The 16,551-nt window shown below is 44.1% G+C and overlaps 1 protein-coding gene across 1 annotated transcript; it reads left to right on the plus strand.

Moving 5' to 3' along the window:
- The first annotated feature begins 374 nt into the window (after positions 1 to 374).
- LOC138823942 (interactor of HORMAD1 protein 1-like) lies at positions 375 to 16,388 on the plus strand. Its single transcript, XM_070017452.1, has 9 exons — positions 375 to 414; positions 1,532 to 1,600; positions 3,066 to 3,240; positions 5,139 to 5,308; positions 7,963 to 8,011; positions 8,188 to 8,275; positions 11,423 to 11,526; positions 12,226 to 13,324; positions 15,374 to 16,388. Exons 2-8 carry the CDS (start codon positions 1,545 to 1,547, stop codon positions 13,315 to 13,317), a joined length of 1,734 nt encoding a protein of 577 aa, XP_069873553.1. The 5' UTR covers positions 375 to 414; positions 1,532 to 1,544; the 3' UTR covers positions 13,318 to 13,324; positions 15,374 to 16,388.
- The last annotated feature ends 163 nt before the right edge of the window (positions 16,389 to 16,551 follow it).

The following is a 16,551-nucleotide window of genomic DNA, read 5'->3' on the forward strand; positions in this document are numbered from 1 at the left end:
CCTTCACCACCCGGTTCATCAGAAATGGCACCTCGCCATTCAAGGCTTCCCTGCTTTCCACATAGGCCGTGGACTATAGGTCGGGTGGCAAGTGAGGGGTGTCAAGGCTGGGCAGTTGGGGCCGGCGCACTGATCCCCTGAGGTGTGACCAGGGAGCCTCATGGCGGGAAGGTGCAGGAGGAGTTGACCGTTAAGACCGTTAGTCACATGTGGCCGCGGGAGGCGGGGCCTGGGAATGACGTTCACTCCTCATTGGCCATTCAGAATGCAGCTTGGCGGCCCCACCCCTTCCCTCTTACCCCCGCGCATGCTCAGACAGAGGCTCTGAGGAAACCGAGACTCCTGGCATTGGCGCAGACCGGGGCTCTGTGAGGCGGCTTCCACCCTCGCGCTCTGCTCCGGCTACCGGAGCTCGTGAGGAACCCCAAGGGTTTGGTTGAAGAATAGGTGGAACCCCAGGAGTTGCGGGTGGGGGGGAGGAAGGGGAGGAGCTTGAGGAAAAAGAACCTGAAGATGGGCATGGAATATTCCCAGAGCCCCCGCCCGCCCTTTCCCAGGCCTCGGGCCTCTGTACCTGAGAGAGGTCCCCGGTCACCCTGAGGTGATCTGCTGGGGGTGTCCGCTCCGGCCTTGGTTGGCGGTCTTACCTTTGGAGGAAAGTGGGGCTTGAACTCTGGGCCTGGGCCCTGTCCCTCAGCTCTTCAGCTCAAGGCGAGCGCTCTACCACTTGAGCCACAACGTCACTTCCGGTTTCTGGTGGTTCATTGGAGATAATGAGTTCTCACGGACTTTCCTGCCCAAGCTGACTTCGAACCGTGATCCTCTGGTTCTCAGCTCCCTGAATAGCTAGGATTAACAGAAGCTAGGCTGGAGAGAAAGTTCCCCCCTCCCCCCCCTTCAGATTCCCAGGGGATTGCAGGGCTGCAGAATCAGCTTTGTTCTTCAGTGTGAATGAGAAAGGTTGGGGCGGAAGGCAGGGAGGGGGTCATTCAAGTGGTAGAGCATTTGCTGGGAAAAGTTAAGAGTCCTGAGTTCAAATTCTGGCCAGGTATTCACTGTAATTTATACCTGTGATTCTAGCTACTCAAGAGGTTGAGATCTGAGGACAGCCGTTTGAAACCAGCCTGGAGCAGGAAAGTCTGTGTGACTCTTATCTCCAATAAATCACACACACACACACACACACACACACACACGCAGGAAAGTCTGTGTGACTCTTATCTCCAATAAATCACACACACACACACACACACACACACACACACACACACACACACACACACACACACACACACACACACACACACACACACACCCCACAAGGCCAAAAGTAGAGTTGTGGCTCAAGTGTTAAGAGCACTAACCTGGAGTGAAAAAGCTAATAGTGCCCAGGTCCTGAGTTCAAGTCCGAAAACAAGCTTTGAACCACAATTCTTAGATCCCAGCTTCCTCCATAGCTAGGATTACAAGCATGAGTCATCAGAACCTGGCTATATTAACCTTCTTAATATATCTTTGTTCTTTTTAATAGAGAAAACCATAATATGAATTTTAATGTGTGGAATATAAAAGAGATGATGAGTATTCCCTCAGGCTCAGGGTATGTTTTCTGCTTATATTCTCTATTTGTTGTTGTTATTGTTGTTGTGGGGCTTGAACTCTGGGAGTGGGCTCTGTCGCTGAGCTCTTCAGCTAAAAGCTAGGGCTCTACTATTTGAGCCACAGTGCCACTTCCGGTTTTCTGATGATTAATTGGAGATAAGAGTCTCTCGGACTTTCCTGACCACGCTGGCTGTGAACAATTATCTTCAGATCTCAGCCTCCTGAGTAGCTAGGATTACAGGCAAGAGCCACAGACACTCAGCTGAAATTTGATTTCTAAAATTCTGTTACAGCTCAGACTATTGTAACAAGGACTAATTGTGTTAGCATTAGTCCTCTCTATTTGAATTTCCATTTGGTTATTCCTGAGTTGTTAAAATAAAAATTATGGAGCCGGGCGCCGGTGGCTCACGCCTGTAATCCTAGCTACTCAGGAGGCTGAGATCTGAGAATCGCGGTTCAAAGCCAGCCCGGGCAGGAAAGACCCTGAGACTCCTATCTCCAATAAACCACTAGAAAACCAGAAGTGGCGCTGTAGCTCAAGTGGTAGAGCGCTCGCCTTGAGCTGAAGAGCTGAGGGACAGAGCCCAGGCCCAGAGTTCAAGCGCCATGACCAACAACAACAAAAAAATTATGATGTTCAGGGGCTGGGAAGGTGGAGGTGGCTCAATTCCTCAGCACCACATAAGCAAAAAGAAAAAAGCTGGTAGTGGCGCTGTGGCTCAAGTGGTATAGTGCTAGCCATGAGCTGAATTGCTGAGGGACAGTGCCCAGACCCAGAGTTCAGGCCCCACGACCAGACCCCCCCCCCAAAAAAAACAATTTATGATGTTCAGAATTTCCTCGAATTTATTTATAGGTATATTAGAAATATTCAGGGGATTTGGAGGTCAGAACAAAGTGGCACTCTGCCCAGGATATTTTGAAATGAATAGTTATAAATTTTTATTTTTTTATTTTTATTGAAATTAGGTATAACAAATTTCACAGTATTGTAGCATAGTGATACTTAGCTTAAAGTCACAAAAACTTTTTAACCTTCACAATGCAAATTGTCATTATCTTGATCTACAAAGCTCATAAACTCTACAAACTTTAACAATAAAACTATGTCTTCCAAATCTGGTGATTTGTACATTTCTTTCCTTTTGCTCAGTGTCAGCTGTTCCCTCTTTCTCTCTCATTCCCTCCTGCCCATCTTTGTTTTATTTATTTATTTTTGTCTGTTGTGAGGCCTGAACTCTGGGCCTGGGCGCTGTCCCTCAGCTCTTCAGCTCAAGGCTAGTGCTCTACCACTTGAGCCACAACACCACTTCTGGCTTTTTCTGCTTATGTGGTGCTAAGGAATCCAACCTAGGCCTCATGAATGCAAGGCAAGCACTCTACCACTGAGCCACCTTCCCAGCCCCTGCATTTTATTTTTAAGGGTATTTAATCACTTAATATATTGTTCTTAATTTCAGGAGCTTTAAGTCATCTAACCGGAATAATAATCAGACAGATTGCTCTGCTCTCAGTGATTCCCAATTCCTCTTTGGATCTCAGTTTTGTCCAGAAAATTCAGAGTCGCAGTCAGCACCCTTGGACTTGGGTCCCCACTTAAGAAACCCCAAACAGACACAGCAGAATTCTATAGATGTGAGTCTCATTTCCAGAATTTCTGTACATGTATTCACAGTCTTTATGGAAATAAGCTATAAACAGAAGACTTACTTTGTTGTAACATTTTTATTTTCTAGTACTGGGTCTTGAACTCAGGGCTGGGGCACTGTCCTTGAGCTTCTTTTGCTCAAGGTTAACATTCTAACCACTTGAGCTACAGCACGCTACTTTCGGCTTTTTTTTTTTTTCTTCTGTTTATGTGGTACTGAGGAATCGAACCTTGGGCTTTGTGTATGCTAAGCAAGCATTCTACCACTAAGCCACATTCCCAGCTCCTTGAGAATGTTCTTAATGCACCCACTTGCCTCTTAAGTTACACCTCAACTTTCAGCTTTTTGCTGGCTAACTGGACATGAATACCACAGACTTCTGCCCAGGCTAGCTTTGAACTGAGATCCTCAGATCTCAGCCTCCTGTGTAGCTAGGGGATTATCTATGTGAGCCACTGATGTAACATATTTATATCTCTGTTTAATTGGTGACTTCTTTGAAGTATTCTGAAAAGAAACAAATATTTGTAGTTTTTCTATTACTGAAACAACATAGACTAGTATCTGTTCCTTGATTACTTCTAGGGAGAAGCAAATATTGTGTAATAAGTATTTCAATACAAAAATTGTTATCTAATGATATAAAGAAGTAAATGTATTCTTGAATGTTTCAGAGTAAATTTTGCCTAGAAATGAAGACAATGACTCACCATGCACTGGTATGCCCACTGTCTAGCCCATGTCAAATTATCAACAAGTTATTCTCTAGCAGCTAAAAACAGTGATTTGTGTTAAATTTATTAGTATGAAAAATTGAATACGTTATCTCAGCAAATTAATGTAATTTAAGCCATTTTAATATTTTAAATATGTCTGCATTGCATAAGATGGAGCTTGTATTAATGAAAAAGTTACTTTGTTATAAATATAATTTTATGACAGTTACAAAAATAAAACAGCAGCGATGGCTCATGGCTATATTTTTGGCTACTTAAGAGGAAGGAATCAAGAGGATCATCTTTTGAACACAGCCAAAGAATAAACTTAGCTACACCTCAACCAATAAAAAAGCTGGGTGTGGTGACACAAACCTGTCATCCCATTACGTGAAGAGTATAAGAGAACCCCTAACAGCCCAAACTGGCCTGGTTATTAATGAGAGACCCTATTAAAAAAATACCTGGCCTGGTGCCAATGACTCATGCCTGTAATTCTTGATATTCAGGAGGCTGAGATCTGAGGAATGCAGTTCAAAGCCAGACTGGGCAGATACGTCTGTGAAATTCTTATATCCAATTAACCACCAGAAAACTGGAATTGGTGCTGTGGTTCAAGTGGTAGAGTACTAGCCTTGAGCTGAAGAGCTCAAGGACAGTGCGCAGGCCCAGAGTTCAAGCCCCATGACTGAAAACAAAAATACCTGAAGCAAACAGAGCTAGGGGCATGGCTCAAGTGGTAGAATGCCTGGCTAGCAAGTACAGTACCAGGAATTCAAATCCTAGGAACACTAAAAGCACTAAATAAGAAAAAAAAAAAAAACTACACATCATTTGTTTGTGTGTGTGTGTGTGTGTGTGTGTGTGTGTATGCACGCATGCCAGTGATGAGGCTAGAATTCAGGATCTCACACTCTTGCTTAGCTTTTTTACCCAAGGCTGTGCTCAGCCTCTTCAGTCACTTTGAGGTTTTTGGTGGTTAATTGGAACTAGGGTCTCTCAGATTTGTCTTTCTGGGGTGATTTTGAGGCAGGATCCTCAGGTCTTACCCTCCTTAGTGTCTGACATTGATGGTTTGCTCTTAAAATGTAATTCTACATTCTATAAATGTTGTGAATATTATGTTTTATATGTGGAATGCTAACATATCTGTATATATTTTCTTCAGAATGAGCCTAGTATTTTGACAAAGTACCAGACAAAACCTCAGTTGTTTGGAGATGATACAAAGGACGAAGTTTCTCCAAACTTCTCTCTTCCTTTGCCAGCTGTCAAATTAAAAGGCCTTTTGAGACAGTTTGAAGAGAAAAAGAAATGGGCAACAGACAAAGGTGACAGGTATGCAAACCTTTCAAGTTAGATGACAGCTTGTGTTCTCTTAGGAGAACAAAATGAAATGTAAATCAAATAATTTAATTTCGGCATAATACATGTATTAGTCATATGTATAGATATGTATATATGCTTATATGTATGTATATATATATATGCTAGGCATATATATACTGCCTGCATATATGTATATGTACATATACATGTATACACACACATAAGATATACCTGCATCTGCATGCTAGAGAACCAGGAAAGAATGAAATTGGAGGGCTGGGAAGGTGGCTTAGTGGTAGAGTTTGTGCCTAGCATGCTTGAAGCCCTGGGTTCGATTCCTCACTACCACATAAACAGAAAAAGCTGGAAGTGGCGCTGTGGCCTAAGTGATAGAGTGCTAGCCTTGAGCAAACACAAGCTCAAGGGACAGTGCCAGGCTCTGTGTTCAAGCCCCAGGACTGGCAAAAAATTTAAAAATACAAAGAATGAAATTGGAATTTTAGACCACAGATCCCAAATTCTGAGTTCTACATAGCAGTTCCAGCCACGCACCTCTATAAGCCAAATAAAGAGAATCATGTCTTTACATTCATCCTGGATATGTCTCCTATTTCCCAGGTTAGGTCCTCTGTTACTTTAATTCTCTTATCATCTTTCTTGATTTGCTCCCTGAATTTGGTGGAACATATTCTCCAGAAATTCCCTGAGAACAGTTGTATGAGATCTAAACCATTTTTTTTTTTCGGTCATAGGACTTGAACTCTGGGCCTGGGCGCTGTCCCTCAGCTCTTCAGCTCAAGGCCAGTGCTCTACCACTTGAGCCACAGTGCCACTTTTGGTTTTCTAGTGGTTTATTGGACATAAGGGTGTCATGGACTTTCCTGCCTGGGCTGGCTTTGAATCATGATCCTCACATCTTAGCCTCCTGAGTAGCTACAATTACAGGAGTGAGCCACCGACACCTGGTATCTTTTTAATTTTTTTTTTTTTTTTTTTGTCGGTGGTGGGCTTGAACTCTGGGCCTTAGCGCTGTCCCTCAGCTCTTCAGCTCAAGGCGAGCGCTCTACCACTTGAGCTACAGCACCACTTCCGGTTTCCTGGTGGTTTATTGGAGATAGGAGTTTCACGGTCTCTCCTGCCCGGGCTGGCTTTGAACCGTGATCCTCAGATCTCAGCCTCCTGAGTAGCTAGGATTACAGGCGTGAGCCACCAGTGCCCGGCTCTCTTTTTAATTTTTAAAAATGAAAGTTGCAGGCTGGGAAGGTGGCTCAGTGGTAGAGCACTTGCCTTGCATGCATGAGGCCCTGGGTTTGATTCCTCGGCACCACATAAGCAGAAAAAAAAGCCAGAAGTGGTGCTGTGGCTCAAGTGGTGGAGTGCTCGCCTTGAGCTGAAGAGCTGAGGGACAGCGGCCAGGCCCAGAGTTCAGGCCCCACGACTGGACCCCCCCCCCCAAAAAAAAAAAAAAAGAAAGAAAAAGAAAGTTGCCTCTCCTACTGTGCTAACTACTTGAGTTACTAAAGTTTTTTTCTCATTTAATATGCATATAATATAGATTTTAAAAAGAAAAAGGTAGTCAGGTGTGATATTGTATACCTATAATCTCAGCACTGAGAAGAGTGAGGCAGAGAGAGAAAGAGAGGGGCGGAAGCTGGGAAGGTGGCTCAGTGGTAGAGTGCTTGCCTTGAATGCATGACGCCCTGGGTTTGATTCCTTAACACCACATACACAGAAAAAGCCGGAAGTAGGTGCTGTGGCTCAAGTGGTAGAGCGCTAGCCTTGAGCTGAAGAGCTGAGGGACAGCTTTAGGCCACATGACTGACTGACAAAAAAAAGCAGCTGGGATTTCTGTGCACCAGAGCCCAGGCCCTGAGTTCATGCCCTGGGACCAAAATAAATAAATAAATGAATAATAAAGACAGAAAGAGGGATTGAGGGAGGGAAAGGAAAGAAGGAAGGAAGGAAGGAAGGAAGGAGGGAAGGAAGAAAGGAATGGAAGGAAGGAAGGAAGGGAAGGAAGGAAGGGAAGGAAGAAAAATATGATTTTTTTTTGGAGATTATCAGATAATTTTTTCATTTATTTTATTTATTTAGTTAGTTTTTTTGCTAGTCCGGGTGCTTGAACTCAGGGTCTGGGCACTGTCCTTGAGCCTCTCTGTGCTCAAGGCAAGTGCTCTACCACTTGAGCCACAGGGCCACTTCTGGCCTTTCTGTTTATGTGGTACTGAGGAATCAAACCCAGGACTTCATGCATCCTAGGCAAGCACTCTACCCCTGATCCACATTCCCAGCCCCTAATTTTGTTTTATTCCAGCTGGACACAGATTTCTCAGATCAAGTCTTAGATCAAGCAGTGTTTTAATGTTATATTAGATGGAGGACTTCATCAATTCTGTTATATCTTTTTTTTTTTTGGGTCCCGTTGTGGGGCCTGAACTCTGGGTCTGGGCGCTGTCCCTCAGCTCTTCAGCTCAAGGCTAACACTCTACCACTTGAGCCACAGCGCCACTTCCAGCTTTTTTCTTTTTGCTTATGTGGTGCTGAGGAATTGAACCCAGGGCCTCAAGCATGCAAGGCAAGCGCTCTACCACTGAGCCACCTTCCCAGCCCCAATTCTGTTATATCTTATTGCAATATTTCACAACGTTATTCTCTTATTCTAGTGAGACAGTGTACAACCTTATTTCCCACATCGGAGAAAGCATTTATAGGGTAAGTATAGCTACATTTCAAGGAAGTAAAACATTTTCCATCTTAAGATGTATTGGCCTTGGTTCATGTAGCATAGCAATATTTTGCATAGCATTTTTACAATTAAATGACAATGTTCCCAATCACTTAAAAATGGCAACAGTCTGACAATTATTTCTACATTTTGGATTTCTTAGTTGCAGACATCTGTGGAGAAGTCTGAGGAACACCTCAGTTCAAGAAGCCAAACTCTTTTGGATTCTTTAAAGAATATGACCAATACATGTGAGTTGTCTCTGTGTTTGAGATTATTAGTGGAAGTCACTGGTGACTGGTGAATGTGAACTTTCTTACCTTGCTCAGGTTTCTAGGGATATGGTTCTATCCACACAGTGTTTCTGTGAGAGGGTTTTGCCCTGGTTAGTTGGACCTTCCTCTGTGTAAGAATGCTTTGATCCCATATTTCACAGACCAAAGTGTATCAGCAGCCTCCCAAATGAATTGCTTTTGTGCTTTCTACAGAACACTGCCCTTTTAGGTGTTAGAAACGACCAGTCACCCCAGTTCTTGCTGCCTTGGTTTCAGTAAGAGTTTTTGTTTTTGTTTTTTGCCAGTCTTGGGGCTTGAACTCAAGGCCTGGGCACTGTCTCTGATCTTCTTTTGCTCAAGGCTAGCACTACCACTTTAGCCACAGTGCCACTTCTGGCTTTTTCTGTGTATGTGGTACTGAGGAATCGAACCCAGGGCTTCATGCATACTAGACAAGCACTCTACCACTAAGCCACATTCCCAGACCCCCCACACCAGTAAGAGTTTTTTTTTTCACAGCAAATTACAGAGTTATTCTTAATGTTAGTTACAGTTTGTGGATTGCAAAATACCCTGTTCTACCAATTAATTTTCGTGTAGATGAAACCATCTCCCTGGACCTTATAAATAGAAGAGAGCCAGCACACAATTCTCCTCAGGCACATGCCTCTCTAGAACCGCTAGTCTCTAAACAAAATAGAGCTGATGAACATGCATCTGTACTTGTTTGCATTTGTCGGTGTGTTTATTTTTTATTTCATACAAATTGAATTCAACTTATTCAAATGCCATGGAATGAATTGCTCATGATTTACCAAAATTGATGCCTTTGTGTGACTTAGAAATTAATGCCCATCTGTCTACAAAGAAGCATTATATGTCTGTCTGCTGGCTTCCAACCTGGGGATCCCACACACACAGGGCAACTGTGCGTCTGTTTGAAAACTGGTTCTGATGCCAAGACTATTACCCACACAAGAAATCGCCAGGCTGGACTGGGAACATGGCTTAGTGGTAGAGTGCTTGACTAGCATGCATGAAGCCCTGGGTTCAGTTCCTCAGTTCCACATAAACAGAAAAAGCTAGAGGTGGCCGTGTGGCTCAAGTGGTAGAGTGCTAGCCCTGAGCAAAAGAAGCTCAGGAACAGTGCCTAGGCCCTGAGTTCAAGCTCCAGGACTGGCAATAAAAAAGAGAGAGAGAGAGAGAGAGAGAGAGAGAGAGAGAAAGAAATAGCCAGGCTGAGAGAAAAGCAAATCACAGATGTGTCCTTGTATAATGTGATAGTTTATCTCAGTTATAAGTGTCCAATGAAAGTTTTCTGTGTTCGTCAGCTATGGTAAACTACCTGGAATAATCACCTTAAAAGAAAGTTCTGCCAGGCACTGGTGGCTCACACCTGTAATCCCAGCTACTCAGGAGGTTGAGATCTGAAGATCATGGTTTAAAGCCAGCCCCAGCAGGAAAGTCCATGAGACTCTTATCTCCATGTAACCACCAGAAAAACCGGAAGTGATGCTGTAGCTCAAGTGGTAGAGTACTAGCCTTGAGCTGAAGAGCTCAGGGACAGTGCCCAGGCCCAGAGTTCAAGCCCCATGACAGACAAAAAAAAGAGAAAGAAAGAGAGAGAGAGAGAAAGAGAGAGAGAAAGAGAGAAAGAAAGAAAGAAAGAAAGAAAGAAAGAAAGAAAGAAAGAAAGAAAGAAAGAAAGAAAGAAAGAGAGAAAGAAAGTTCTATTTGGGCTCACAGTTTCAGAGGTTTTAGCTACTTGGCCTTGTAGCTTTGGGATTGTGGCATAGTAGTTCATTGTGGTGGAAACATGTGGCAAAAGAGTCCTGATAACTTTATGCTGGCTAAGAAGCAGACACAAGAAGAGCCTGGGGTCCAGATATTCTGTGTGTGTAAGGGCACAGCCCCAGTGACCTCATTTCTCTCCACTAGGCTCCTCCTCCTAAAAGTTCCACTACCTTTTAGTAGTCCACAAGCCATTTATGCATGGGTCTTTGGAGAATTCAAAACACAGCGCAATCTAAACTGAGGCTGGGAAGGTGGCTCAGTAGTAGAGCGCTTACCTTGCATGCATGAGGTCCTAGATTCGATTCCTCATCACCACATTAGCAGAAAAAGCCAGAAGTGGCGCTGTGGCCCAAGTGGTAGAGTGCTAGCCTTGAGCTGAAGAACTGAGGGAAAGTGCCCAGGCCGAGAGCTCAGCCCCCACAACTGACAAAAAATAAAATAAAACTCAGCATTGGTGGCTCATGCCTGTAATCCTAATTGTGTTCCGGAGTCAGAGACTTGGAGGACTGTGGTATGAAGCTAGCCTAGATAGAAAAGTTGGCATGATTCCATTTCCAATTACTAGCAAAATTCTAGACTAGAGGCATGGTTCAGGTGTCAGCCAGCCATCAGCAAGAAAATCAAGCAAGAGTATGAGGTCCTGAGTTCAAGCTCCAGTAGTAGTACAACACAGCAGTAGAGAGAAAGAAAGACAGACTATAGACTTTTTTTTTTTCAAAAAACCTAGAAACTGATAATCTCTTAAAAGACTAATCAGCAAGAGAAAAGAAAATATAAATGACTAATGCCAGGAATGAGAAAAAGAGTATCACTTTAGATCTTATTTGTTTGTTTGTTTGTATTTTTGCCAGACCTAACGCTTGAACTCAGGGCCTGGGCGCTGTCCCTGGGCTTCTTTTCTCAGGGCTAGCACTCTACCACTTGAGCCACAGCACTACTTCTAACTTTTTGTGTGTATGTGGTACTGAGGAATCAAACCCAGGGCTTCATTCATACCAGTCCCATTTATTTTTCCTTTGGTAGGTCCTGGGGCTTGAACTCTGGGCCTGGGTGCTGTCACTCAGCTTTTCAGCTCAAGGTTAGCTCTTCCACTTGTACCACAGTGCCACTTCTGGTTTTCTGGTGGTTAATTGGAAATAAGAGTCTCATGGACTTTCCTTCCTGGGCTGGCTTTGAACCACGATCCTCGGATCTTAGCCATCTGAGTAGCTAGGATTACAAGTGTTAACAGAAAAGGTTCAAGTGGGCCAGTTTGCTATCTAGTTTTTCCCTAGACTGTGGTCTAGGCAAAAGTCCTCGCCAAATAAATTGTCATTGTTTCATATTTAGTACATGAGACTACACAGGTCCAGAACAATCTGATGTGTGAGGCAGTCCAAAACAAAGGTCACAGAGAGCAGGCCATGCTTGAGATACAGAAGAGATTTGAAAATGTAAGTATAAATTCCAACCTCTTGGTTTTAGGGTTTTTGATTTTTTTTTTCATATTCATTTGAGATGAGATCTATGTTGCCCATGCTGGTCTTGAACTCCTGAACTCACAGTGATCCATCCTGCCTCATTTTCCTGGGGAGTTGAGGTGACAGATATGTACCACTTTTTTTTTTTTTGGTCGGTCGTGGGGCTTGAACTCTGGGCCTGGGCGCTGTCCCTCAGCTCTTCAGCTCAAGGCGAGCGCTCTACCACTTGAGCTACAGCGCCACTTCCGGTTTTCTGGTGGTTTATTGGAGATAGGAGTCTCACAGTCTTTCCTGCCCGGGCTGGCTTTGAACCGTGATCCTCAGATCTCAGCCTCCTGAGTAGCTAGGATTACAGGCGTGAGCCACCAGCGCCCAGCTATGTGCCACTTTTGAAAGCAAGTAAGTTCTGGGCTTTGTCACTAAGACCCTGACAGTCCACCTGTAAAGTTGTAACTTTCAGCCAAGAGGCCACCACAGATCTCTTGGTCATGAGTCATAGTATAGATTCTTCTCCCTCCCCAAGGTTCTCTAGCACAATGTGGGCCCCAGGCCCTGTAAGGTACACTGGAAGGGACAATCTTTGTCTATTCATTTTTGCTTTTTGGTTTCACGTATTAGTATGCCTTCCAACTTGCATCGCTTTATCATTCTTCTCTTTCTGTCTTTCCCTAGATACAAGAAGACTTTATAGAAATGAAGTCCATTGTGAAGCACCTTGAAGCTGTAGTTATCCAGCAGAGTAAGGACTTCCAGCAGCTTTCTGAACAGCTAGTGCAACTGAATGTGCCAAGTATACTAGATGAACTAAGACATTTGATCAGCATGCTTCAACTATCTAGGCAGGTGAAGGATGGGACTTCTCAGACCTCACCTCTGTCCCAGAGCCTGCCTTTCACCAGGCAGGAAAAACATAGCTCTGAGGAACCAATGACTTGGCAGGCTGAGACTTCCCCTGCTTCAGGAAAAACCAGTATGGGTTCCTTGAAACCTGGGGAATTAAGTATCTGGGATGAAGGAGCAAAGACTAATGCTCTCCAAGAAGATGCTGCGCTCCCAGCAGTTGAGTCCTGTGAAGGAAGTGGGCACGTGGAGAACAGGGCAGCACAGAATAACTGTAGTAATCAGACTGTCAATAAACTGAGTCCCAAGAACCAGGGCTCTGACCTTTCAAGCTCCAAGGCTTGTGATGACAGAGCCCCACAGTTCATAGGCCAGGGTTTTATAACCAGTGTTAACAAGGGCAGCTCAGAGCATGAATCCCAGAGCATGCTGTCATGTGACCCAGGTGAACAGTTAGCAACTGAACAGAAAGGCAGGATGGTGGAAAAGAAGAGGAAAGTCAAGAAGCAACAACGTAGGAAAGTTCGCAGAGGCTGGTACCCAGTTAGGAAGAAAGCACAAATCCCAAGTCATTCTAAACATCAGAGTCCCCAGTCTCCAGTTTCTGGTCCACCAGGGCTCCCCCCAGGGCCGCAGGAACCCCAGGCTCAACCTTTACATCAGGCTCCCAGAAGACTCATGAAACCATGCCATGATCTAAGAGGAGCAGTCCAACTCAGTGACAGAGCCAGAGCAACTCGATCCACTAGGTGCTTTCCCCAAGACAAGCTGCATTCTAGCAGTTCCCTAGAAGACCACCAGATTAGCTGGTTTAATAACCTTAGCAATGGAAATTCAGATCCTTCTCCATGCAAGAAGAAAAAGAAGACTTTGCTCTATGACCTTGGTCTTGATAGTAGTGACGACAGTGACAGTCCACAGTGACTGACAGGTAATTATTATTATGATTTTTCATATCAGCTAGAAAGAAAAATGCAGAATATTCGGACAGGCCAAGTAGCAAAGAATGGGCTGGGAAGGTGGCTCAGTGGTAGAGTGCTTGCCTTGCAGGCATGAAGCAGCATCACAAAAGCAGAAAAAACCAGAAGTGGCGCTATGGATCAAGTAGTAGAGCACTAACTAGCCTTGGGCTGAAGCGCTGAGGGACAGTGCCCAGACCCAGAGTTCAGACTGACCCACCAAAAAAAGAAAGCAAAGTTTCTGAAGCTTGCTTAGGGTGCTTGTGTGGGGTCAGTAAATGTAGTCTTTTTTGTTGTTGTTGTTCATGGGGGCTGAACTCTGGGCCTGGGCACTGTCCCTGAGCTCTTCAGCTCAAGGCGAATGCTCTACCACTTTGAGCCATAGCTCCACTTCTCATTTTCTGGTGGTTCATTGGACATAAGAGTCTCATGGACTTTCCTGCCTAGGCTGGCTTTGAACCACAATCCTCCAGATCTCAACCTCCTGAGTATAGCTAGGATTATAGGCATGAGTCACCAGCGCCTGGCAATTTTATCTTTATGTATTAGAATGAAATGTGTGGAAGTAATGGCAATAAGAATGAGGAATAGTGGGACATCAGGAAGGTGACTGTACTTGGTAAAAATACAGTTGGCTTCTGTATGGAATATTGCAGCGGAAGAGCTGTCATGAAGCTTGCTATAGTAAACACAAGATTTTTGGTCTTTAGAATATTCCCTGCAAATGATCAATACTTTTTTGGGCCTTGGGATTTTTTTCCATGTATTTATCCAGTTATACTGCCAAAGAGTTTGCAATTTTTTGATAAATGTGTCTAAATGTATCTATTATGGGATATACTATCAGTCTTTTTTTTTAAAAAAACTGAGACAAAGTCTAGCTATGTAGCCCAGATTGGCCTTGAACTTGCAATTCTATCTCAGCCTGCAGAGTGCTAGGATTTATTTATTTTTTGGTCCATCGTGGGGCTTGAACTCTGGGCCTGGACGCTGTCCTTCAGCTCTTCAGCTCAAGGCTAGCGCTCTACCACTTGAGCCAGAGCTTCTTCCAGTTTTCTGGTGGTTCACTGGAGATGAGAGTCTCACAGACTTTCCTGCCTGGGCTGGCTTTGAACTTCGATCCTCAGATCTCAGCCTCCTGAGTAGCTAGGATTACAGGCATGAGCCATCGGTGCCCAGCTTGTGCCCAGTTTTTTAATATTGTTTTTTGTTTGTTTGTTTGAGATGGGAGGATCTCACAACCATGTTAGCCAGGCTGACCTTTTAATTATGGTCCCCTTTATCTCTGCTTACCAAGTAGCTAGGATAATAGTTATGAGCTACCATGTCCAGGCCATCTCTTTATTTTTGAAGCCTCCCATAAGATGATTTTAAGTAAACAACATTCCATTGTTGTTAAATAAACAGCATTCCATTGCTGTGGATGAAGCAATCAAGTGGTTGCCTAGCAAATATGAAACCCTGAGTTCAAACCCTAGTACTCAAAAAAAAAAAAAAAGACTGGACTGGGAAGGTGGCTCAGTGGTAGAGTGCTTGCCTAGCATGCATGAAGCCCTGGGTTCAATTCCTCAGTACTACATACACAGAAAAAGCTGGAAGTGGCGCTGTCGCTCAAGTGGTAGAGCACTAGCCTTGAACTGAAGAGCTGAGGGACAGCGCCCAGGCCCAGAGTTCAAGCCCCCTCAATCAACAATAACAACAAAAGACCAACTTGGGATATATCGTGAGACCCTGTCTCAAAGAAAGGATGAGAGAGAAAGAGTTGAAATATTTTAAAATCCTCATGGTATAGACATTTTCTAGAATTTGCCCATTTCCAAGCCAATACGGTAAATGATACTGAGGCCAGTTGGAGGGCTCTTGGTATCAAGTAATAGTTCTTGATTTCTTATTCTTTCATTTTGGAGCTGTGTGTCTCACAAAAGTCCGATTTGGAGGAGTTGAACTTAACTTGTGACAACTGACATCTTTGGCAAGAATGCTCAGACATCAACCTAACCCCCTTTCCCTCTCATTTCCAGATCAAAGACCTCTTCTGGCCTGTGGGCTGGGAGCTACATGCATCCATCACAGCTTTTTCTGAGGTAAAGGAAGAAATTCAGGTCTGGGCTCTGCCTCAGATGACCATGGTTTCTTCTGCTCATTGACTGGACCGGATTGGCTGGCTGTTCACTCTGCCCTCTACAGCCTCCTTGCCTGGCCTACTGGTTTTCATTGCTTGTTCCAGGAAGGGATGGGAAGAGAGAGCCCGGCCTCACAAAGGATTTCTTCTAGCCATTCCCAGACTGACTGCAGGTGTCTATTGAGCTACTACCATGAGGTTATCAGACCAGAGAGGTTTATATCTGGAATGATTTTATTAGTCTATATTGACTAGTTTAACGCTTAATTTAATGCAAAGTTGGACCTTGTTGAGAGGACCCCATGGGTATTTATGACTGTGGTTTTCTTCTAGAAGGTCCCTTAGTTCTTTGATTCTGCTGTAATATGACACGCTTTATTTCTCCCAAGTATTTCATTTGTGTCATGATGTCAAAGTTCAGAGTGACTCAGTGTTCCATGAGTTGAGCATTTTTTGGTAGAGGAGCTACATGTAAACTTAACCTCCTAACAAGGCTAGGTTAATTAAAATTATACTGTCAATCATCCTCAAAAAAAAGGATATTCTGTTTCTTATTTTATTGCTAAGGCTTTTTTTTTTTCTTAATTAACTACCATGTTCCTGCCAGACTTGATGAGCGTGACACAGCCCCAGAGTACCTAACATTTTTGGCTTCTCAGATGCTGTATGTAGCTATGTAGGGGCGGATATGGTGGGAAGTCTGCAATGGGGAGCTGGAGGAACTCCCAAGCAAGGACTCCTCCCTCTGTTACAACTCTAGCTACAGCCTAGGATGGAAATGAAGCTGCTACTGCATTGTCTGGCATTGCTGTATCCATTTAAATGTCACTCATCCTCCTTGACCTCCCTACTCACCAGACTTACCTCCAATTCCCTTTCCCCATGTTGTCTCACACCATCTGAATCTGTATTCATTCGGGTGCTTGTTTCTGCCTTGTTCAAGGATATAAACTCCAGAAGCAAGAGCTGACTCTGTCTTGTCTTTGCTGTGTCTCCAGCATGTAGAAGAGGGTTGGGAGTATACACCTGACAAATATGGATGAGGATTACATTCTTTGGCCAACAGCTCCTGACAGC

This window comes from Dipodomys merriami, unplaced genomic scaffold (genome assembly GCF_024711535.1).
Source record: "Dipodomys merriami isolate MVZ:Mamm:240054 unplaced genomic scaffold, mDipMer1.0.p SCAF_125, whole genome shotgun sequence".
Lineage (NCBI taxonomy): Eukaryota > Metazoa > Chordata > Mammalia > Rodentia > Heteromyidae > Dipodomys > Dipodomys merriami.

What these genes read in the sequence shown, in the direction of transcription:
- LOC138823942 (XM_070017452.1), top strand. Translation starts at nt 1,545, where the DNA reads ATGAATTTTAATGTGTGGAATATAAAAGAGATGATGAGTATTCCCTCA. An exon ending in AGTATTCCCTCAGGCTCAGG is followed by an intron (nt 1,601 to 3,065) that starts GTATGTTTTCTG and finishes TCTTAATTTCAG; the next exon opens with GAGCTTTAAGTCATCTAACC. An exon ending in TCGGAGAAAGCATTTATAGG is followed by an intron (nt 8,012 to 8,187) that starts GTAAGTATAGCT and finishes TGGATTTCTTAG; the next exon opens with TTGCAGACATCTGTGGAGAA.